This window comes from Ursus maritimus, unplaced genomic scaffold (assembly GCF_017311325.1).
Source record: "Ursus maritimus isolate PB19 unplaced genomic scaffold, ASM1731132v1 scaffold_4, whole genome shotgun sequence".
Lineage (NCBI taxonomy): Eukaryota > Metazoa > Chordata > Mammalia > Carnivora > Ursidae > Ursus > Ursus maritimus.
In genome coordinates, this window is record NW_024426552.1 from 42,790,487 (window position 1) to 42,816,805 (window position 26,319).

The 26,319-nt window shown below is 36.0% G+C and overlaps 1 protein-coding gene across 1 annotated transcript in view; it reads left to right on the forward strand.

The window, feature by feature from the left end:
- The first annotated feature begins 1,415 nt into the window (after window positions 1-1,415).
- Window positions 1,416-26,319, forward strand: part of EPHA6 (EPH receptor A6) — an 829,344-nt gene continuing 804,440 nt past the window's right edge. Inside the window, exon 1 of the mRNA XM_040621133.1 lies at window positions 1,416-1,797. Coding sequence (XP_040477067.1) covers window positions 1,416-1,797 — 382 coding nt within the window. The remainder of the gene's footprint in view (window positions 1,798-26,319) is intronic.

Genomic DNA, 26,319 nt, shown 5'->3' on the forward strand with positions numbered 1-26,319 from the left:
AAAAAAACACCTCAAGTTTAGTCTGAGAGCATTCCTCCTTCCTTTTTCCTTCCTTGCGTGAGGAGTCGCCTCCACCTGCGAGCAGTGGAGGCATTTTTGTTGTCGACTAACCCCCTCTAGCGCCGAACTGGTAGCATCCGAGCCGCGACTGCCAGGCGGGCCGAGCGCAGGGCTTGGCGGAGCTCAGGAGAGCCGGCGGTTCCGGCCCTGCCCTCTGCGCCCGCCTCGGCCGCGGGGCGAGGGCGCGAGGGCCACGGACACGAGACCTCTCTCTGTTAGCACTGCGTGTTGTCCCGGCCCTGCGCTGAGAGACGAGTGATCCCACCAAGTAGCCAGTGAGTCTGCGGCTTCCCACCGACCCGAGCGCAGGGAGGGAGGAGGTGCCGCGAGGGGGCGGCTTGCGTGGGGAGAGCAGTCCGTTCGCCGCGCACTCGGCGCCGCCGTGGACGTTGCTGCGCGCCGCTCAGCCCTCGGGCTGCTCGGAGCGCACAGTCCGACGCCGCCACGCCGGGGGCACGCCAGGGGCGCTCCGGGCCCGGGAATCCCAGCGCCCACGACTGCGACAATGCTCGTGACCTCCACCGCGAAGTCACCGCCGCACGGCGACGCGAAGACTTCAGTGAGCCCCGGCGCCCGCCCGTATCCAGCCTGATGTGACTCTCCTCAGCTGCTTGCTCTTTTTGATTTACTAGGACTCGAAGCAGCGGAGGCGGCCACAAAGTTGACGCGCTCGCCCTCGTGGGCAAGTTTGGGCCATCCGAGCTGTGGAGTGGTTAGGTTGGCGGCCGCTGCCAGGCTCGCCCCAGACCGGGAGCGCTTGGCCACAGCACTCACCCCCTCCAGCGGCGGAAATATGAAGTCAGAGGGAAGCGGTGTCAGGGGCTGACTAGCCCTAAAGCGCTCGGCGCTGCTGCCGGGAAATGGGGAGCAAAGTGTTTGGGGGACTAAGTCCGGCCTCAGAGATGCTCCGAAAGCGGCTGCCAAGGCCGAGGCGCACCGCTCACGCGGCGGAGTTGGAAGTGTCCGCTGTGCAAGCAGCTGTCGTCGCCACCTAGGCGAGGGGCTGGGGGCGCAGCCCGTACGTAGCTCGCTCGGACCACTCGCGACCCCGCGGAGCCACCTCGTTTGCTCGGCTCTGGCCACACCGGCCGGAGGAGAGCCCGCGGTTCCCCCGCCGCTTCACAGCTGCTGTGCCTCTTCTTTTGGCTCTCCAAGTGCCCACCTCAGTCCGGAGAGGCGCTCGGGCCGCCTGAACTGCCCGCCGCACCTGGTCGTCCCTCCCCCTACTCCCCCCGTGAGGCGCCCTCCTCCGCCCCTCGCTCCCCTCCCCCAAACCACAGCCCGAGCTCGCTCCTGCGCGCGCGCTCTCCCGGGCCCAAGTGAATAGTCCTCGCGCGAGCGGGACACGGTGGTGGATGCAATTCCGCTCGCTTACAGCAGCCAGGAGCTCCCTGGCGCCGCAGGCAGCGTCCTCCTCCGAAGCAGCTGCGCCTGCACCTGGGCAGCCTGGACCTTCGTGCCCTGCCCCCGGGGCCTCGCGCGGGGGGCGCCCCGGGACACCTCCTGCGGACCGGGTGGAGGAGGAAGAGGCGGAGGAAGAAGACGTGGACCGGGACCCCTACCCTACGCAAAACACCTGGCCCCGCTGCTGTCACTTCTCTTTAAGTGAGAGAAGAAGAGAGCCGGGGAGAGTCATGGGGGGCTGCGAAGTCCGGGAATTTCTTTTGCAATTTGGTTTCTTCTTGCCTTTGCTGACAGCTTGGCCAGGCGACTGCAGTCACGTCTCCAACAACCAAGGTAAGGGACAGGGCGGAGAAGGGGGTGGGGGCGGGAGGAGGCCGGTGCTCTGAGGACCGGTGCATTGGTTGCCTCCAGGTAACTTCGTCCCGGGGTAGGCTTCCCCGGGCTCACCACAGGAAAGGTCGAGAATGTCCCCTTACTAGAGCGCCTGGACAGGCGACCTCAGGAGTTGCGGTCCCTTTGGCTCCCATATGTCTTTAAACGGATGCGTGGGCATCAGCAGCAGTTGGGTCCCACCGCTCGCGGTCGCGGGACCGCTCCCCGCGGCGCTGTCTCCACAGGAGGTCAGGCTCTGTGGCACGGGTTTAATGGACTTCTGGCTCTTCGCGGTTGCTCACAGCACGGTAACATGTAGGTTCTCACTTGCCTTCATGAAAGCACATAGCTCCGCTGTACTCTGTGACCAGATACCAACCTTTTGCCTGCGGTAGCTATGCTGCCCTCGCCCAGCCGCAGCCACCTTACCCCATCCAGACCGAATGTGGACTTGTTTGAAATTATTCCTGGACCAGATGCCCAGATTTTTGTGGTTTCTTTCTTGAGATGGTAGGGGTGGGGGTGGGGCGCGGGGAGACAAACGTTAAGTGTGAATTTCCAAGTTGTGAATATCCTATTCATAAAGTCGAGTCACTGACACATTTTTTTCTTAGGAAGAAGACTTTGTTTCAATAGGTAAAGTGGTAAAGTGAAACTGAATAGTATGTGAAAAGTGAATCAGGTTTACCGAATGGGAAGCACTGGGAATTCTTGAACATTTTATTTCTATTCAACAATCTTTATAAGACATATCTTACTGGATTTCTGCTACGAATATTTAAGGATCTATAAAAATATCACCTGCATAATCTAAATTTCTTGAACTAAGCGGCGAACAACCATAAAAGTTTTCCAGCATGTACCTGGCTGGATGCTCTCATTGGCGCTGTGATGACCATCAATATGTCACCTGTTATGTCACACTTTTCTAAAGACCTCAAATGTAAAACTTTATAGTTACCATTTAATATGTAAGTCCTCGAAATAATTTGCAGATATAAAAATGGAGGTCAGATGACATGGAAGTGTGCACTTGCTTTGTGAGGATGAGAAGGTTAAAGGAGAAGGCAAGTAAAACAACACACCCTTCTTTTTTGTCATAAACGTATGACCATTTTATTTTACTTGGAAAGATAATTATTCAGAATCAGTATTCAGTTCTTATTTATACAGCTGGTACCTTTTCCCTAATTATTTGTGTGGTTTTTTTTTCCTGCCAGATTGCAATCACAAATGCATATGTAAATTTGGAAATCATACATAACTCTCATGCCTTAGAAGATATATCAAATAAGTGCCACCCAAAGTGCCATACTTGCCTGTGGTGGTGTATTACCTCCACACACACATTCCTCATCTGTTTTCAAGGGCTATTGGCATTACATATTGAAGGGGTAGTTACTTAATATACCTCTGTGAAAATAGAAGATTGTAAAAGATAACATAAAATTATTTACTTGCACTTTTTTTTGCAGGGAGAGAAAAACAAGTTTTAATAATCAGAAAGTCAAACATTTATATTGTGCTATATGTTAGTATTTAGTATGTTAATACACATCTCTTTAGTAGCCTCATTAAAAAGAGAGTTGTTTACTAGAAATCTTTAACAGTTATTTCCATGCAATAATTTCCCTAAATCAACATTTAGTTTCTCACTAAGTGTCTATGATATACCACTTACCATCCTAGGCCCTGGGGAAACTTACATAAGTAAAACACGTATCAGAATCTCCAAACGACTAAAGTGTCATTCTACCAAAATGTGTCAAGTGTTAAAGTATGACCTTTCACATATTCATATTAAATTTAAGGGCATAGAGGAGTTATTTGTTAACCTCTTGCAATAATTTTTATTTGTTTATTGTAATGACTTTTCCATACTTTTTAAAGACATCTTACCTAAAATATTTACCAAATATATATAATTTGTGTGTTTTTATCAATTAGCTTAATTTAATGTCTGTGAATGAATATTACTCAGTTTACCCATTCATGAAGTAGGATCATTAAAGATAGACCACTTAAACTCTCAATTTGAGTTCTCATTATTGTAATGGAAACACAAGCTATGCATAAGATTACGCTTGACTAATATAGTACCTAAAGGCTAAGTTGGGTAAAATTTCGAGGAGTTCTTCAGCACAAGAATGTAGAGAAAATATGCTCAGATATTTTTATTGGCACAAATGATTGCTTATAAAATGCTTTATACAGCCTGAACTCATAGTGATTAGAAATTATGCCTTATGATATTTTGGGATAACTTTTGAATACTGAAATCATCACACTAATGGTTAATAAAATGTCAAACTTCAGAACATTATTATTAACACGTTGGAGATATTTTCTTAGTTTGTAGTTTCATAAATAACATGAATCAAAACATACCTTACCGATTTTTAAACATTGAAAACATGGGGTATTATAGTGTGTATACAATATAAAAATAATGTAAAATATAAATTACATTTGGTATACACATGATAGTAAGTATTAGTAATATGATTACTATTTAATTTTAGGAGATAGCATTTATTTTCCTAGTAACTTGTCTTAAGAGTTAATGGAATTTATGTTTTAGTTTTCAAATTTGAGGGTAAAATTTCATTTTTATATAACTTGTTTTCTGATTAAGGATATTCACAAATTTTTTAATGTTATTTACCTGTTTTTACCAAATTATATAAAATCCTTCATGGTTGAAATGAATAGATTACCTTCTTCCCCTCTCCTGTTTTCCATACTTAGGCAGGGTAAAATGATGATAATGATAAAAAAGTGAACTACCTCATTTTTAACATGGTGCTTAACAAGGTACTGAGAGTAAGTTGACTATAGGAAGCATCTCTTGTCCTTTAACTGGCTCTGAACTCTGCACTGTAAAGACAAAATAAATCAATTTGACTCTTTCTTCCTATTACCTAAACCTCCTTGAATCGATCAGAAAGTAGAGTTGCTTCCTAGATCACTTCATCTGATTAAGTGAAAACATGATTTGTGTTCAAATTTCTCTTATTCCATTAATTTTCCCTCTATTTAAAACCACAATATTTATTAAGTGTTGCCAATTTTCATTTAAAAATAACAGATTTTACCTTCTCTCTATATAAGCTTTTATTTCTGTACTGCACATTTAGGTGAATATAAAGCATAATCTTGTTTCATATGTAAGTAACCATGTATATCAATTACAGTGGTTGGTAGCCACCAGGGGTCCATTTATTCAAAGATACTCTGCTTTAGCAAATAATACTGTATAGCCTAAAAGAGTTGATTTATTTGTTCAGGTCATGTTTCCAAAAATAATCAGATACTAAAATAATTCATTCAAGCAAAATATGGTTTGCATACAAGAGTCTAGTGAACTCATTTTATTACCAACATTGTGTGAATTGATCTTTTGGTGTTTTTCCATGGAACTCAGGGCAAATTAAGTAAACAAGAAGAACAGTAGTCTGACTTGTTAGTTTCATTGAATTTATTAATTTGAATGAATTGAATGTAAAATCTACTGAGTTGTATGTGAATACAGGTTAGCATACCTGAGCAGAAAAATATCTCCTTAATAAAATTCATAGCCTAAAATTAGTTCAACTTCCATAAGTATTGTTCATGAATTGTAAAACTAAATATTGTTCTTATATTTATAGAAAGGGACTAATTGAAAATTTTTCAGAAAGTTCAAGTGAACTTTACTGAAAATATTAAAAACTTTGCTAAATGAGAGAAACTGGATGATTTATAAAGTATATTTCTAAAAGACATTTCACTAAGATAAAATTTTTAGGGATAAACTATTCATAGTTGTAAAAGTGCAAGAGATTGTAATCACATGCCTTCTTAATTAACTATAGGTATAAAAATAACCTACAAGGTAGTTTTATCATATATTTACAAATTAATAAGTCATTGTACAATTAGTCATTATAATTAGTACTCAACGTAGAAAGATAAAATGTCATTGATATAAATTGATCCTGTAAGTATTGTTTGCTCTGGGTTTGGGATAAAAGTATATCTAAAAACTTTTTAATGTGCAAAAATTATACAGTGTTCTTTAAGAATCTCTTCTTCAAACCAGAAGTAACATGAATAAAGCAGTTTTATTTGGATATTCTTAAGAGGAAAAATATATATCTAAGGTATAAGACAAAATTAATGTTTACATCTTTTAATTTTTTTATATTTTCCAACTTTTCTGTATGAATTTCCTTTACTTTTCTGTTACAAAATTAAATGTTAAGAAAAATAGAGTAGAAATCCTTTTGTTTCTTCACTCATCATTGTCGTATAAACTAGTACAAAAAGCATTATAGATTTCTTGTATTCCTTCTCCCAATCCTTTTTCCCCATCACAGGCACCATGTCTCAGTCAGTCTCTCTCTTCACACACCTGAGTACTTCTGACTACATACTGCCTTTGTCCCAAATGGTGAAAGAATAGATTGTATTTTTATCCTGTACATCAACCAGACTCTAGCAGTAATAGAAGTTTTTTCCTTGTCTTTGACTCAACACTTTTTGGGGAATATAAATATGGTGGAGATCAATACATATAGTTAAGTAATCAAAATGAGTTGACTTTCCCACAGTACAGTCAATTATAATTAAACTAAACTTATACATAGGATTAAATTGTTTATACACCTATCATGTTCTTTTTTTAAAATAAAAATGCATATTTAATGTGTGCAACATATTTGATATGCTGGGCCTATCGCATTTTGGTCAATTTGCAATTTCACTAGAGTGGGAGGTGACATTTGAGCCACATTCTAGGGAGGAGAAAGCTGATCCTAGATTGGGAAGAATTGCATTCTCGGTATAGGGAACTGCCTGGGCAGTGATCTTGAAGGGAAATGAGCTCGACACATTTGAAGAAATGTGTACAGTGTGACTGGAGCTTACTGAACACGGAAGAGAGTAACATAATGTAAGGTTTGAAAAATGGTTAGGAACCAGATCCCACAGAAAAGAAAAGGAGTCATGGTAAGGAGTTGTGTTTTAATATTATTCTAGGTAAAATGGGAAACTGTTGAGAGATTTTAACCAATTTTCATTTTTAAGAGCATTATGGCTAGTGAGCAAAAAGGTAATTGGAAGATGGCAAGAGTAGAATTAGGAGTCTTGCAGTTGTTCAGGAGAGGGATTATGTTGGCCTGGCTTAGAGTAGTGGTAGCAGAGGTGGAGAAAAAAAGATGGATTGGAGGTATACTTGGGAAGTAGAGTATATGGGACCATCTTATCTTTACAGAGAAGTAAAAGTAGATACTCAACATTTATATCATTTTTCCCCTGTGGGTCCCAAACAAGTTTTTTATTACTCCCCGTAAAAATTACCTTGCTATAAGTACTGATAATTGATGTGGGATATGAAGGATGGAGTGAAATACCCATTTTCTACTTTATTCAGCTCCAACCATGATTTGAAATATAATCTTAATAGTACGGTTTTGCTATTTCAAGTGGTTGTACATAATGTACATTCATATGGGATCAAATGACATTTGTTAATGCATTTCTGACGTAACTTTCCATATATAGTTATTTCTTGTCAAGAGACGATAATGGCACAAGTGAGTGGGGACATCTTCACAAAGCAGTATAGTAACCCAACAGAATCTAGTTTTTAGCTAAAAAGAGCAATATTTAGAAGTTTGGCTTATGCACCAGTTTTATTCTTCTTTGTTAGGATCAGATTATTGGTATTGGAAACAAAAAAAATCTAAGTGATACTAGATCTAAAATAGGCGTGTTTCAGATATTTTCCATTAGTCTTTTTTTGTCTGCATTTTGTTAAAATGAAGGGAAACCTATGTTCAGAAGTTTCTAAGAGACACAGAAAATGAGATTTTTAGGTTATATGACATTCTTGGGGGCAGAAATGAGGGAACAGGCCTTCCACTAAATAATAGTAAATTTCATGTCATTTAAAAGATTTCCCTGACTAGTTAATTACCATTACTTCGAGTTGTCTTTTAATAATATTGAGTGCCATTATTAAACATATAGAAGCATAGAAAGTCCTAACTTAACAATCATATACTTACTGTATACTTAGCAAATTTATACTCTTCATTTAAACATTTCTAGATATTTTAAAATATACATTCAAAATAGTAAATCTTACATTTTACTTTAGTGCTTAGAATGTTCTGAAAAATGCTATTTTTATAGTTATTTCTGTTTGATAAACGTTTTGACTTCTTATGGAATCTACAACTTCAGTTTTCAATGGTAGATATTCTAAAACTGAATGGAAACATCCACTCTTAAACATGTATTTATCGAAGGCCTATTGTTTGATAGGTAGTGTACTTACCATATGTAAGGGTTCAAGGAGAAGTTTCCTTCCTGGAAGATATGATCCAATAATGAGTTTCCAGTCTCTTTCCAGATCTGGCAAGAAAAATTTGTTTCCTTAAAATTAGATACAAAATCAAGTAGAAAAACTTTAAAACACATTTGGTATGTGATAATATATAACAGTACTGATGATAAGACCTCATAATATAGAACATTTATGTACCACTTATTTCAAAGTAATATCTAATATTACATTTTATTTCAAAGTTAAGTCACTCAACAATTGCATATTAAGCATTTTAGGAATTATGCTAGGTTCTGAGGCTACAATGATGATTATCATACAGTCTGTTCTTTAGAAAATCAGTCTGGTCTGTTGATGTTTGTATATCCTTGAATCATCTTTAATTACTTGATGATTTTTATAAGATTAATAATTTTACAGTAAATGGGATTATGAAAGAGAAGGAAGGGAGAAAAGAAATACTACCAACCTTTTATGCATTTTATTTAGAATTGTTTCACAAGAATCTTCCAATTTTTTATGATGGGTATATATTTAATTATATGAAGAGAAAACATAAATGTGAATCTTAAAAATATATTCAGGGTACAAAATATATTTCACATATGTAATGGCTTTCCATGGACTGACATGTGGAGTGAGCTTTTGTTCAAAAGATATTAGATTAGCATATTTTGATGTGTTTATTTAAGGTGGATTAATTATTAAAACCTAATTTATGTTGAAGATGCAAGTTTCCAGTATGAAAAAGCAACAAGCATACCTTTTAATTGAACTTTGTAGTTAAGAATTGAGGTTAAAGTGTGTATTTTCAGTCCATGTCCTGAAAAATACATTTAGCTACTTTCTTAAGATACAGCTGAGTCCTCTAGCTGTTGGCCTGTTTGATGACCTGTTCTTGGTTATAAATGAGAAGTCATCGCTCTTCCTCCTATTTCATTTCATAACTTTAGGTGTAAAAGTCATACTTACTTTCTGATCATGGGAGATATAAGATAACAGCTCCTTAAAAACTGGATGTTCAGGAGGTGGAAATAATTAATGTTATTTTTCTATTATAACGTTAAGTATCTTTGTGAATATCTGGAGCTGATAAAAAGTAAGCATATGTGTAAATATATACATTACTTATTCATTTATTATGTTAAATTAAAAATAACAGTAGGATAATTATATTTTCTTTAAGGTTGGCTATAATGTATTATGATACTTATATTTTGTGGTACATGAATACTGCAATGAGAAACACTTTCTTAGTACATAAGGAATAATATCTAGAATGAAAAACATTTGCCCACAATTTTTTAAAAAATCAACATATCAAAATTTGCCTATCTATGATGATTATTAATAGGTATACTTTAAGCAATTTAATGAAGATAAATACTTTGTGTACTAAGAAATGAAAAGGCATTACATTTATGTATTCCAGATAAGAATTATCAGAAACTAATAAACGATTGCCCTAAATTTGAGTTGAATTATATCTTAATATCACTTTAATTTTACTTTAAAAGGCAGAAATTTGTTCCTTGTGTTGCTGACAAATGATATTTTAATATTGCTGAAGATAATAGAAATTAAATGTATAGAGAATTTAAAATGTGCAGAGACCAATAAATGTTATCCTAAAAATTGATAGTTTAGATAACTGAAATTTACTTATAAATATGATGCAGTTGCTAGGTAGCTGTACAGATATCAAAATGAAAGAAAAATAGAGCTAGAAGAAAGAGCTGAATTAGGGTACTATTAAAAATTGAACCTGTTTGGTAAAGGAGTCTCTCATTACATATCTTGCATAAAATTCTGGTTTAAGATTCCTTGATCTCTGCAAGCATGGAAGTATCCATTGATGAGAATCTTAGCTAAAACTTAAACCCAAAACTGCAAATTTCCTTCCACATGCCCTCTGGATTTAAGGAATACTTAGATAATGTTTATTTTGTGAATGCAAGTGAAAATAATTTGTAGTTGCCATTAAGTATGACAGGAAATAGCTGAGCAAACTAGTAGATAGCATTTTACAAAATCATAAGAGTTTTGTCAGTTTCCAAAATTAAATAAAATCTATACATTGGTCTGCTTCTTAACAATTAGTATATCTCACCGAAAAACCAAGAGTGTAATAGGACAATTTTAGGATACTAGAACGTTTAGTGAGGAAGTTTCACTCTTACCTTGGCTATTTTATATGGACAGTTGAGGGAGGGGCCAGTCAGAAAGAGATCTCAATTTTTTCTGAAAAAGAAACCCAAAATTTCAGAAGTATATATTGTTGGTAAAATATATTGCTTAATATAGCTCAAAATAAGTAAAAATTAACTTGCTCTAATTTTATTGTTATACTTATGACACTATATTAGAGCAAAAAGGTACTTATGGTAGGTACAATAACTTACTGTCTTACATTGTTATAGTATAATAACTTCATTTTATAGGTTAGAAAAACTGTAGTTCATCCAGGTTATTAAAAATATCAGTTTGGTTCTTTAATAAAAATTAGATGTGTAAGAATCTTTATAATATTCACTAGTTTATGATCAGAAATCTATGTATGCATTGTTTTTTCAAGAACTCTATTACCTAGTAAAGCAGAATTAAAATTTAAGAATTTATTTTAAAGGTTAGATTTCTAAAGTTTTAACATGCTTATTAAAGCTAAATGAAGTTTCTTTTTTTCCTAAAAATGCAACCAAGCCTTAAAATCAGTTAAAATTGTTAGCCTGTTTCTATAATAAAGTTCTCAAATTCTTTTTCATTGCAATATAGCAATAGTTACCTTTGGGTTTTTTATTAGTTCATTTTTATTTTTATTACTTAGATATAAACACTTCATTTCTTAATCTATATGGTTTGTTTATGTATTTTTTCTAGAATTCTCAAACTAGTCCAACAATAAGAATACATTCATCCAATTTTTAAATGAAATATATTGATACAATTTTTTTTTTTTCACTGTGCTGGGCACAGAAAATACAAAGGCAAGTCATTGCCAGGAAGTTCTGAAAGACTAAGGTTTAATTAGGCTATTTCTATGTCAGTGAATAATTAAAATGTTAATTTATATATCAAAGTAATATGGATTAGTTGTTGCATAGATAAGTTCACATCTATGTACTATTGTTTACAGAGATGAAAAGATAAAAGTACTGTTGTATGAATTAATATATGGAGACACTGAGAACAAATATTCATTCAGTATATTGGCCATGACTTTGTGTGACTGCCAGAAATAAGATAAGTAAGATCTGCCTCCTGACCTTTAGGGCAGTGTTATGAAATGGAAGATATGTTCCTGACAGTTAAACGTCAGCAATATATTATTGCAAAGATAAAATGAAGGGAAATAACATAAAATTTTGTAAACAAATCTTGAGTTACACATGGAAAATGAAAATGAGCCTCACATTTATCAGGATTCATCATCCTGAATATATGAAACATTTAATAAGAGAATTAAAATGAATAACTCCTTCAGAGACCTCAATTTTTAAGTTACGTTGAATATTCTGTGCTTAAAGAATAAAGTTTATTCTGCATGTAAATACAAAGTAAATATCCAAGAAAGTAATGTCTTACATTGAAAATAGAACTTTGAAGTAAGTGGTACAACTTGGCTTTTTCTTGAAAAGTTTTATCCGGTTCTTTAAAAAATATATTTAATGATGGTAGCTGCTTTTACCAAGAAAACCCCACAAAATCTAAATTTTAATGGATTTTATGTGATTTTGTCTACTGGATATTTTACCTTTAGAAGAAGGTAGAATTGGCAATACGTGTATGGTTTACATTATATTTAATTTAAAAATTAAAATCTTTCTACTGGTTCTTGCCATCTCCTACCATGTTAATTTCTTATTTTATTATAATTCTCTTTTCTAACTCTGTTAAATGTTTTTAGCAGTGTTTCATAACTTTGAAAATGCTGGTATTCCTTAATATCTGTCTTGAGAAATTAGGTAAATTGCTGTTTGATCGATCCTGTATTTTATATTTGAAAAATGTGCCCGTAGAAACACATAGAGATAGAAATTGCTGCCAGAACTTGATATTTTTAAACAGAGAAAAATCAATAGCAGATTATCCATGATTAGCTGTTGACATTTAGATTTGTACATTTAGAATGTCAAAAGCTCTGAAAACTATCAATTTAGTTCCTAAATTACAATAATATTCTTATTTTCAAATCTAACGTTTTATGGTTCTCATCCTCCCTCCAATATAAAGGTGTACTTAAAAAAAATAATTGAAATGATTACAGATCTCTTTACAAATGGGATTTTAATTGATTAATTGAAAAAATTAGAGATCTGCCAATAAATCTAATGGATTACCTATATCTTTGCATGCATCTATGTTTATTGTTGTTATTATTACAACATGCTGGTGCAGGCATTATTTCTATCTGATGAAAATAAATATCTTTTTAAGACATACTATAATTGGTTTAATATATTTCTTCTCCTTAAAAGAGTCATTATGTGATACCTGGAATATGGTTACAGCTGTGTCACAAAAATTATTTTAATTCTATGCCAGAGTATATATCATAAGTCTTTAAAATATTTTTTCCCATGAAAGATGATTAACCTAGGCTGTTGGAATCTGACTTTTTGCCAGACTCTACTACATTGATGATATTTTTCGAGGCTTAATATCTTCATTGTTAAAGAGTATGGCTTTATATACACTGCACCACACACACATAATGCTTATAACATGAATCCCATTCTCCAAATGCACCACTAGCTTGGTGGAAAGTTCTATTCCTGATGTGGTACCGGAATTTACAAAGCTTATATGGTACCTGTAAAACTAAGGAAAAAACCCACAAATTTCCTCTTTAATATATTTGTTCCTGATATATTAATTCCCCAAGTCCAAGATGATTCTGTTCAGTGCAGTTGCTCTCAACTTCCAACTCAAAAATTTTACTTAATTCCATTTCAGTGTAAAAATGGGAACTATTCCATGTGCATTGGTTATGTTTAATTTATCTCTTAGCTGTTAAATTGGAATGATTATGATTTTTTGTTATGTCTAAGTTCTTTATATGCTGTTTACACATGTCATGTTAACTTCCAAGTATTTCCCTTAAGTTGTCATTAAATAAGTGTATTACTGTTTGGATATCAAGATTGGCTTTAACCTCCCAAATTCCCCGGCTTGCCATTCCTTTTCCTCTAAGATTTGCTTCTGAAGATTCATGCACACATTGATCAATGTTGCACGCATGCACAAGAGTGGCGGATACTTACCTACGTATAGTCGGAAAAGAGGGCAAGTGAAAGGTAGGCTCAGGCAGAGGAATGTTTATGGAATGGAGTGAGGCTGACACAAAAGCAGGTTCATGTGTATTTACTGCAAGTGTGACTTTATCTTGAATCCACACGTACATATACAATCTCCTAATATTGTCTAGCTCTAAAAAACTTCTCCTTGGGTGGAAAAGGCTAGGAAACTGTTGAAAGGGGGCTAAGAATTTGAATAAGAGCTGAGGCTAGATATTTAGCTAAAAGCAAGAAGTTTTCCTTCCCCAGCTCTCATTTCTCAACAGTTAATATTTTTGAAGGAGTTTACAGTTTTATGGAATTATGTCTATTGATCTTTTCCTCAGTTAATTTTCTGAGTTCTTTTTTTTTTTAATGTGTGGAGAATCTTTGCACATCCTATTTAACTGTATTTTCTAGATATGTTATGGCTTCAGGTTAGTATATGATGCCTCTGAGGATTTTATGACAACAAACATTTCTTTTGAAGATATAAAATTTTCTAGAAAGCAATTAAGCAGAATATTGAAACATATTCATACACTCAGATCCATTAATTCTACTTTCATGAATTTAGATTCTAGGGAAATGCATCAAGACAGGCTAACATTTATATACGACAATTTTTTTCTCGGTTTTATTTATAAAACTGAAAAATTGGAATCAAAGTAAATGCCCCCAAATAGGAGAATCTTTATAGAGACTTAACTTCCTTTATTTGGAAAAACTTCTTGAATGAGGGCATGTGAATCAACAGGAGTCCCAAATTCCTCTGTGTGGGAGAATGGAAAAGCTTGTTTCACTACTAAAGAGAATGTGGGAGATATGGTAGGAGAATCAGAAAAGAAGGCTTACAAGAGAAACAGACCAATGGAGAATCTGAGGTCAGTTGAGAGTAGTCAAGAGGGCAGTTTAAAAATAATGGTGACCGCCCTTCTAGCTGAAGTTGTTTGCATGACTGAGGTCTAAACGGATCCCCCCATCTTCACCACAATTTTATCAAAATCTGTTTTACTCCAGAAAAATGAGAATGGAAAATAGAAGTAAAAATTGTCTGAGGAGAGAAGAACAGTTAGGTCACCACCACCCCCCAAAATAAATTCCTGAAGATACAAGGTTTAGCTATTCAGCTAAATGAGGTTCCCCAGGAACTTGGCCCTATCCTTGTAGGCAGTTAAGAACAGCAGCTGGGTCAGGAATTTTCTTCCCATCTAGTCCTAAATGAGTTTCTAATCCCTTCAGAGGAGGCAGCATGGATCCATCTAACATAACAGCATTCCCACAGAAAATTCATAGAGGGCAAAGAATTTAGAAAAGGAAAGAAACAACACTTCCTGTGTTTGCCATGTGTGCTATTTCTCTTATCAGGGAATACAGATCAAATGTATAAGAAATGGATTTTAGAGAAGTAAAAGGAAAATGGAATCTTGTTTTGTATGCTTTAAACACACTAGCTTCACTTTCACTTTTATGAGTGCATACAATAGATTGGCCACCTGTTCTTTGCTCATGGAAATAAGCCCTAAAGTCAGGGATTTGGCTATAGTTTCTAGCCGAAGTGAAAATGGGGAATATCTTAGCAGAAATGAAGGAAGAGGGCTCTGTTTGCCTTCACCCCCTTTTTCCTGGATGATAAACACTATATGATTTCCTAACACCCCTATAGCTCCATCATGCTGAGTTTTCAAACACATTTTGCAGTGACAGCCACCAATCCTATTTTCTCCCTGCTGCCTGATATCCAGCCAAGAGCTGACTTTACATGCTCTCTGATTTTTAGCAACCAGAGGATTAATTTGATCACATGCTATCACTGACAAATGACTCTCTAGCAAGGGTATATTTTGAATGGCAACATTTCCAGATTTGGAGAAAATGTAAAATAATAGTAATAATAATAATAATAATAATAATAATAATAATAATAATAATAATGATTCGTACAAACTGGTTGGGATTACCAGGGTCAGGAAATAGATCCCTGCATCATCTCATAAGCAAAGCTTCAGACTCAGATTATATTTTTGGCTATGTTTTGGAGGTTGCAAACTATCCCAGCCCAGCTTTATAGTGGTTATAAAAGAGGGCACACTGTGGCATGCACACCACTTTCTCTTAGGCTAATAATTGTCATTTGTTTATCAAGAATAATATTGCTTAAAAGTTATAAATGTCCCTTTTTAAAAACACTTGATGGAGTGGTGGCATCATTGCTTTCAGTTTTGGCGAATTTATGAGGGGAAAAAGAGTCCACATAGTACAAAAAGAAAGGAATACAATTAAATACAGTTATTTCCTTTTACTCTAGGCTGTTTAATTCCTGTCAGTAATCTGTGCCCTTAAGCACTGTGTGATGCTCCCTTTCTAATAAAACCCTACTAGAAATAGCTGGATTAGAAGGAGTCTTGTGTCCTTCAGAAGTACTCAAAGGAAGAGAGGTGTGGTCATTTGCTTGCTCTCCTGTTCTTGGAAACTATTGATAATTTTTAAGCATATTGGCAATTAACGTCTATTTCTTCTTAAAACTAAGTATATGGTAGTCCATTGCAGTGTGAGAGCTATCCTTCTAATCTCGTGGGGAAATAAAGATAGCGTCTGCTTCCTGTCACCTTGTTCTTTCCAACATGGTGATTTGATGATTGAAATCCTGTATTAAGGGGTGCCTGAGTGGCTCAGTTAGTTGAGCATCCAACTCTTCCTTTTGGCTCAGGTCATGATCTCATGGGTCTTGAGATAAAGCCTTGCCTGGGGCTTCGCGCTCAGCAGGGAGTCCATGTGAAGATTCTCTCCTTCTGCCCCTCCTCCCACTTGCTCTCTCTAAAATAAATAAATCTTTAAAAAAAAAAGAAATCCTGTATTAAATGCTTATGGCTGTCATACATAGGAAATGGAATATATTTGAAATAAATATGTTAAGCTTGAGTTACTATATTTCATGTAAAAGCTTAAAAATAGCTTACTTAGCTATTACTGTAACTCTTATAACCTGTTAGCAGATATTTCCACTCTGTCTACACACATGCACAGCCTGAAACACAATGCTATTTGCTCTATAAACTTTTTTTCACTAGCGTGCAATGGTTCACATAATTCCAAGTATCTCATTTTAGTGCCGTAATGAAAAGAACTATAAATTTAAAGTGCGGGTACATTTTTATCTTTTTGACTGTATTTCAGTTCATATTACATTAAGTATTCCAAATATAACCTGCTTGAGCCTGTAGTTATTAGGAAAATCAGTTCTAATTTAAGTTCAAAATAAATGGATAGCATCTTTGTGCTTAAAGAGGATATTTCTCTGAAAAACTCAAGCATGTTTTACATTCAGCAGTCTCTCCCATTAACGCACATATAAAAATGTATCTCCAGTTGATGGAGGATTTGACATACTAGGAAAAATAAAGAAAAAGACCAAATGCTTTTCAACTATGTATATTAATTAAATTCTATTACTTCATCTCTTGTATTCCACCTCTCTAAGGTGAGTAAGCAGCATAAATTACTGCACTTATTTTACTAATAGAATTTATATGGACGTTAAGTTACTTGGCAAAGCTGATAGACCAAATTAGTAACTACAAAAGAAAAGAAAGCAGATCTTAAGCCTGTTAGATCAGTGTACTTTCTAAATGGGAAGGAGAATTTCAAGTAACATCTACAGTATTAAAAATGCAAAGATATTAAATTTAAATATTGTTTCTTAATATTAATGTCTTGAAAATGTTTAAAATCACTGGACCTATATCTCTAATAAAATAATGATAATTTGTTTTAAAAGAATAGAAGGATTGTTTGGAAAAAAAATCTTTATAAAGAATCCCTGGATGGGCTGCCTGGCTGGCTCAGTTGGTAGAGCATGTGATTCTTAATCTCAGGGTACTGAGTTCAAGCCCTATGTTGGACATGGAGCCTACTTTTAAAAAAAGTTCCTGGATTATACAACTTTTTTTTTTATTAGCAGTTAATAGTATGAATTTAATGATATTTTTATTTTCATTTTCTTTATATATTTTTGTTGCTATTTATTATTTATTATTTGTTTCTCTGTTTACTAATTTGTCTTGATATGTTTAAGCCATCTGTATAAGCAGTCTTGATTAATGAGCAATAATGATGACTTAAGTACCAAATGAGAAGCTGAATACTTTGAGTCTTCAGTTCCTGGTGCTCCTCCACATGGGTTACTTTTCATTTTCCTTTAAATCAGACCTAGCATAGCGGCTATTGAAGAATTGCTGCAGAGCTTGTTCAAGTGACAGATTGATGAGCCTACCATCAATGAATTGGATTTAGTGTTTGAGGTACAGTTTAAGACTATTTATTTCTAATAAGTACCCGACAAAATTTAGATGGAAATGGTTTGAGAAACCCCAACTTAGAGATCCCCATCAACATCCATTCTAGTTCTTTGTTTGCAAGCAGTAGGAATTAAAGTTAGCTAAAATAAGCAGAAAAGAAATTTTAAAGATGTTGGATAATCCACAGAATCAAAGAATCCTAGAAAACAAACTTTAGAAGAAGATAGGAACCAAGGCAGCACCTGGGATATAGGCATCAGGAATTATTAGCCTCATTGGGTTGAATTGATTTCAGCCTTTTTTTTCCCCCTGTGGTTTTATTATTCAGCTAAAAATCTTATCCTTGCAAGAGTCCGATTGGCCTTGATTGTGACATGAACACCAGCATCATTGAAAGAGTAGAACCCTTTGATTGACAACATTACCATGACAGGACACTATGTGGGACAACTAATTTCTTAAAAATGCTGTCACTAAGGTCAGGAACACGACAGGGATGTCCACTATCACCACTGTTGTTCAACATAATACTAGATGTCCTAGCCTCAGCAATCAGACAACAAAAAGAAATAAAAGGCATCCGAATTGGCAAAGAAGAAGTCAAACTCTCACTCTTCACAAATGATATACTTTATGTAGAAAACCCAAAAGACTCCACCCCAAAATTGCTTGAACTCATACAGGAATTCAGCAATGTGGCATGATATAAAATCAATGCACAAAAATCAGTTGGATTTCTATATACTAACGATGAGACAGAAGAAAGAGAAATTAAGGAGTCTTTCCCATTTACAGTTGCACCAAAACGCATAAAATACCTAGGAATAAACGTAACCAAAGAGGCAAAGGATCTGTACTCAGAAAACTATAGAACAGTCATGAAAGAAATTGAGGAAGACACAAAGAAATGGAAACACATTCCATGTTCATGGATTGGAAGAACAAATATTGCAAAATGTCTGTGCTACCTAGAGCAACCTGTACATTCAATGAAATTCCTATCAAAATACCATCAACTTTTTCCACAGAGCTGGAACAAATAATCCTAAAATTTGTATGGAACCAGAAGAGACCCCAAAGAGTCAAAGGAATGTTGAAAAAGAAAACCAAAGCTGGTGATGTCACAGTGCTGGACTTCAAGCTCTATTACAAGGCTGCAGTTATCAAGACAGTATGGTATTGGCACAAAAATAGACACATAGATCAGTGGAACAGAATAGGGGGATGGAGCAACTGGGTGGTGGACATTAAGAAGCGCATGTGATATAATGAGCATTGGGTATTGTATAAGACTGATGAATCACTGAACTCTACCTCCGAAACTAATAATACACTATATGTTAACTGAAATTAAATTTTTAGAAAAATTTTTTAAAAATTAAAAAAATGCTGTCATTAAAACAAGTGGAATGAATAATGGTAACCAAAACAGCACATGTCTAATCACTGGTCATGTGATATAATTATCCAAATAACTTAAAAAATTTTTTTTAGCTCTTCTGTAACCCTCAGTTTGTTTCCTGGAGCCCAGAGTCTCTCATGGTTTGTCTCTCTCTCTCATTTCTTCCCATTTAGCTTTCCCTCCCTTCCCCTGCAGTCCTCCACTATTCCTTATGTTCCACATATGAGTGAAACCATACGATAATTGTCTTTCTCCGATTGACTTATTTCACCTAGCATAATCCCCTCCGGTTCCATTCATGTAAATACAAATGGTGGGTATTGATCCTTTAGGATGGCTGAGTAATATTCCATTGTATGTGTATACCACATCTTCTTTATCCATTCATCTGTTGAAGGGCATCTCAGCTCCTTCCACAGTTTGGCTATTGTGGACATTGCTGCTATGAACATTGGGGTGCATGTGCCCCCCCTTTTTTTTTTACTACATCTATATCTTTGGGGCAAATACCTAGTAGTGCAATTGTTGGGTTGTAGGGTAGCTCTATTTTTAACGTCTTGAGGAACCTCCATACTGTTTTCCAGAGTGGCTGTACCAGCTTGCATTCTCACCAAGAATGTAAGAGAGTTCCCCTTTCTCCACATCCCTGCCAACACTTGTTGTTTCCTATCTTGGTAATTTGTCCATTCTAACTGGTATAAGCTGGTATTTCATTGTGCTTTTGATTTGTATTTCCCTGATGGCTAGTGATGTTGAACATTTTTTCATGTGTCTGTTAGCCATTTGTATGTCTTCTTTGGAGAAGTGTCTGTTCATGTCTTCTGCCTGTTTCTTGACTGGATTATTTGTTTTTTGGGTGTTGAGTTTGAGAAGTTCTTTATAGATTTTGGATACCAGTCCTTTATCTGTAATGTCATTTGAAAATATCTTCTCCCATTCCGTGGATTGCCTCTTAGTTTTGTTGACTGTTCCCTTTGCTGTGCAAAAGCTTTTTACCTTAATGAAGTCCGAAAAGTTCATTTTTGCTTTTGTTTCCTTTGCCTTTAGAGACGTGTCTTGAAGGAAGTTGCTGCAGCCAATGTCAAAGAGGTTATTGCCTATGTTCTGCTCTAGGATTTTGATGGATTCCTGTCTCACATTGAGGTCTTTTATCCATTTTGAGTTTATCTTTGTGTATGGAGTAAGAGAATGGACTAGTTTCATTCTTCTGCATGTGGTTGTCCAGTTTTTCCAGCACCATTTATTGAAGAGACTGTCTTTTTTCCATTGGATGTTCTTTCCTGCTTTGTCAAAGATTAGTTGACCATAGGGAGGGGGGTGGGAGGATGGGGTAACTGGGTGATGGGTATTATTAAGGAGAGCGTGTGTTGTGATGAGCACTGGGTATTATACGCAACTAATGAATCATTGAACACTGTATCAAAACTTATGATGTACTATATACTGGTTAACTGAAAATAATTAAAAAATAATAAAAAATTTAGCCCTTACACTAGAAACTTAATTATGAAGTAAATACAGGTTTATATACTTAGAGTCTATAGAGTTTGCAGGTTCACAGAAGGAAAATTAGGCATCATTTTTGCTACTACCTTCAATAGAGTATTATTAATTTAGGGGGCATATTTTAATAGAGTCATGAAGCCAGTCTCCCAAAAGGATAATTTGTTTGCTTTTATCTAAGTACGATTTGAAACATCCCTTGTTATGAAAGCTGTCATTCTGCAGTATAGAAGACAAGTAAATGTATAGGTGGCCTGAACTAATCTTTGCTTTACAAGACATTTGATTTTTAGTGAATTGTTTAGTGCTGTGTCCAAACTTTCAGTGTGTTAAAATATTGTACAATATTTTGGTCATTACCATTTGCCTGATTAACATGAGAAAATTTGTAACGCAAAGTATTGTGCCCAATATTGATCCAAACTACAGAACAAAATTGATATGCTTCTAAGCCTTGTATTTTTAAAATATCCAGGAACTGGCATTTAAGGAGCTTGGATTTTAAAATTGTTAGTGTTTGATTTTAAAATAATTACTTTTCTATGGACCATTTTCTCAGAAATAGCTGCTCAGTGATATAAACTGAGTTTTTGAGTGTGTGCTTCTTGCTGGGAACCATACTAAGTACTTTAACATATTCAATTATGTAATCCTCACAACAATCCATAATGTAAACATTATCATTATCATCCCCATTTTATAGGTGAGAAAATCAGGACAAAGAATAGGTTAAGTAACTTGGCACAGTGTTAGTGGGTGTTAGTTACAGAGTGTGAAGGGTTCATTTGTGTACCCCCCAAAATTCATATGTTTAAGTCTTAACCCCATAGTGCCTCAGAATATGACTTTTTTTTTCCAAATAGGATTCTTTATTTATTTATTTTATTTTTTTATTTTTAAAATTTTTTATTGTGTTATGTTAGTTACCATACAGTACATCCTTAGTTTTTGATGTAGTGTTCCATGATTCATTGTTTGCATATAATACCCAGTGCTTCATGTAATATGTGCCCTCCTTAATACCCATCACCGGCCTATCCCAATCCACCACCACCCCCCCCCAAAGCCCTCAGTTTGTTTCCCAGAGCCCATAGTCTTTTGTGTTTCATTCCCCCTTCTGTTCCCCCCTTCATTCTTCCCTTCCTTCTCCTACCGATCTCCCTGCTATTTCTTATGTTCCATAAATGTGTGAAACCATATAATTGTCTTTCTCTGCTTGACTTATTTCACTTAGCGTAATCTCCTCCAGTCCCGTCCATGTTGCTGTAATGTTGGATAATCGTTGTTTCTGATGGCTGAGTAATATTCCATTGTATATATGGACCACATCTTCTTTATCCATTCATCTGTTGAAGGGCATCTCTGCTCCTTCCACAATTTAGCTATTGTGGACAATGCTGCTATGAACATTGGGGTGCATATGGCCCTTCTTTTCACTACCTCTGTACCTTTGGGGTAAATACCCAGTAGTGCAATTGCTGGGTCATAGGGTAGCTCTATTTTTAACTTTTTGAGGGACCTCCACACTGTTTTCCAAAGTGGCTGTACCAACTTGCATTCCCACCAACAGTGGAAGAGGGTTCCCCTTTCTCCACATCCTCTCCAATATTTGTTGTTTCTTGCCTTGTCCATTTTCGCCATTCTAACTGGTGTAAGGTGGTATCTCAATGTGGTTTTGATTTGATTTCCCTAATGGCTAATGATTTTGGACATTTTGTCATGTGTCTGTTAGCCATTTGTATGTTTTCATTGGAAAAGTCTCTGTTCATATCTTCTGCCCATTTTTTTGATTTGATTATTTGTTTCTCATGTATTGAGTTTGAGAAGTTCTTTGTAGATCTTGGATACCAGTCTTTTATCTGTAGTGTCATTTGCAAATATCTTCTCCCATTCCATGGGCTGCCTCTTAGTGTTTTTGACTGTTTCCTTTGCTGTGCAGAAGCGTTTTATCTTGATGAAGTCCCACAAGTTCTTGCAGACATAATCAGTTAAGATGAAGTTATACTGGTATAGGGTGGGCCCCTAATTCAATGTAGCTGTGTCCTAATAAGAGGAAATTTGGACATATACATGTACACAGGGAGAAGCTATGTAAAGATGAAGGCAGATATTGGAGTTACACGTCTGTAAGGCAAGGAACACCACAGATTGCCAGCAAATTACCAGAAGTTAGGAAAGGGCCATGAAACATACTCTCTGGCAGCTCTCCCAAGGAACCAACCTTGCTGACATCTCCATCTCAGAATTCTGGCCCCCAGAACTAGCATAATACATTTATGTTATTCTAAGCTTCCCATTGTGAACTTCCCAGGAGACTAACAGAGTAAAGGATTTGAATTTAGACATCATGGCTCCGAAGTTTATGTTCTTCACCAGCACATTATATTGTCTTCCGAAGGGTGAAAGAATTGAATAAATACATCATCTCTTAGCATGTGAAAGAGGTCTAGACTACCAAAGCTAATCTAGACTAAGAGGGCTGGTAACATTTCTTTGGAGTTTGAAGTGCCTCTTTGCAAGGACATCAGATGAGAAAGGAGCCTGAAGTACAATTTACCTTCAAAACTGATAACAACAAAGAAACAATAACTGATTAAATATGGCTGGGAAAAAGCATGATCTGAGAATTTAATTATAAATTTATCTAAATTAAGTTTATTTAATACATAAAAAAGTATCCTTCTTACTAAATGTCTAGGGAAAGATAGAAAATCTTCAGGAAGATCTCCATTGCTGTTGTTTGACTGATAATTGTTTTTACATATCTCAGCTTACATAGAGTATGACTTTTGCATAAACCTAGGCCTTGATTACTAGTGAATTAAGCAGGAAAAAATGTAGAAGAAAAATATGATTCTTATTCTACAAACAGTAATGGAGAATATGCATGGCCTTCTGCCCATAACTTTTTCTAATTAAAACTGACAGCTGTGGAATAAAGAACAAGTCACGCATAACCTATGTTTCTTCTGTTCAGAAATAAATGCAATGAAAGGCAAAATGAGAGTTAGAAGTAGGAAGTACTTAGAAGGTGTATTGATACCTCAACTCTGAAATAGTAGAACTGATAATGAAAAGCTCAAAATATCAGAATGCTCTGAATTGCCAAGAATAGAAAGATAAAGGTCTAGAAAACTTGATTTTTTTTCCTTCCAAGAGATTAAAGATGAATTAGGGGAGTTTTATGCTTGTATCCAGTAAAGGAGATGGTAATTTATAGAGCAGAGATAGCTTATTATTTAAGTTTCATCAGCAAGGTGCTTGATTTGTATCTCCTTATATTTATTTTTTACTTTGTTCAGAGCTGCATAATCAAATAAGCCTGAGACTGAATCCCAGTCCTGTGTTTCATTAAGAATTAGTTTCTTGGGGGCACCTGGGTGGCTGTCAGTTAAGTGTCCAACTTGTGATTTTGGCTCAGGTCATGATCTCACGGTTTTGAGACTGAGCCCTGTATTGGGCTTTGCACCGGGCATGAAGCCTGCTTAAGATTCTCCCCATCCCCCTCTGTATCAGCCCCTCCCCCCCAAAAAAACCCTCTTTAAACAATAAGAGTAGGTTTCTTGGAAACTGGCTTAATCATTTGGCCTTGCTTTAACCATTTATAAAATAGCAAAAGGAACACCTTATTAGTTTTGAGAATTTATAGATGTGCCTGACTACACAATCACAATTATATAATAGCTAATATTAATCAAGTTATTAGTATGTTTTAAGGAGTTTAGTGCATTATTTCATACCATCCTCTCATCTGAATTAGAAAGTAGGCCATATTGTGTATTCACATTCAACATTTGAAGAAACTAAGTCAGAGTTTGGGGAGTTTGCTCAAGGTCACAAGCTAATAAATTATCTAAAGATTCTGGAATTAAATCTAGATCACTACTTTTGAAATAACACACACAGTGTTTATTAAATATATTTCTAGTGTCTCTGTATCAAGAATACTATGAGTAAACTTAGTTCTTTGTGAATTTACTAATAGGAAGAGACAGTCAAATGGCTGGAGACAACTTGCTATAGCTGTGGTGATGGAAATATGTGCAAGTTATCAGTCGCTTCAAAAGAAGAGATGGTCACATCTACTTTCAGGCATTAAGAAGGATTTTATATAAGCAGTGAAGCTGCAGCTGAGTGTTGAAATAAAAGTTCCTATTCATCAAGTGATTAGTGACTACAAATCATTCCAGACAGAGGAAGTAACAAGTACAAGGGAATGGAGAACACATATGATAGTATTTTGTGGGGGACCAGTGAACAGTTAGGAAAGGTAGAAACTATGAAAAAGAGTGAGGCAGGAGACTAAGGAAGAAAAATAGATGGGAGTCTGGACATGAAGGGCCTTGAATGCTGTGCTAAGTGGTTTGTACTTTGTCATGAGAACCCAGAGGTTCTTAACCCTGGCTGTACATCAAAATCACATTGGGGGCTTTTGAAAAAAATATCCAAATATAATGAATTTTTAACATCTTTCTTCCTACTCTTTTTAAGACTCATTAAGCATGTAGTAGGCTCCTAATAAATATTGGTTGATTGATCTTAGTAGTTAGCTTTTATTAGCTATTACAGCCACCTCAGAAATATTTTTAGTTATTTCAGTGAGCGATGTGAAGGGAATTTTTCTTCATTAGTAAAAAGTTACCTTTTTATAGGGATGTTCAAGAATAAAAGAAAGAAGATATTAAATTAATTATGACCCAATAGCTATCAATGTGATATGTTGATGTATTTATTGATGATTTACTGAGAAATAGCCAAAGGGTACATTATTTTGTGAGCTGCACATTCATGTATTCTTACCCTACGCATACCATATTCGCATGATATAAGACACACCGACTGCTTTTTTTCTGTGATCTTGAAGCTGACAATCTAGTTATTTCCCTATTTCAACTTATAATAAAGAATCAATGTATTAGCTATTTTTTAAAAATAATCCTACATGCAGATTTAGCTTGTCATTAGTGCTTCAAACAGAAAAAAATGAAACTAATGTAAAAGTTACCTGGGAATAAAAAGAAAAATTATTCAGTTTTACATATAAAGAGATTGTAATAAGTCACTAAGTCCTAACAATCAATATAAAAAGCTGAACAGACTGAAAAATAAACTCCTCTTGGATCTATAAAAGAGGGAAGGGATACAGAGCAAGTTGCTGCCCCCAAGATTGGAGGGAGAGGTTCTCAGAGCACAGACTCACAGACAGAAACAACCACAGGAACCAATGCTGGGTACATCATGTCTGGCTGTCAAGAAAAAAAAAAAAAAAAATACGAGGTATACCAAAAGGCAAAAAACACAATTTGAAGAGACATAGCAAACATCAGAAGCAGACATTGTTGGAATTATCAAATCAGGATATTTTTTCTTTTGTGTTTTAATTTAAATTCCAGTTAGTTAGCATATAATGTAATATTAGTTTCAAGAGTAGAACTCAGTGACTTTTCACTAACATGTAACACCCAGTGCTGATCACCAGTGCCCTCCTTAATACCCATCACCCATTTAACCCATTCCCTCACCCTCCTCCCCTCCAGCAACCCTCAGTTTGTTCTCTATGGTTAAGAGTCTCTTTTATGGTTTGCCTCTCTTTTTTTCTTCTCTATGTTCATCTGTTTTGTTTCTTAAATTCAAACGAAGAATTTAAAACAACTATGATTAATATGCTAAAGGTTC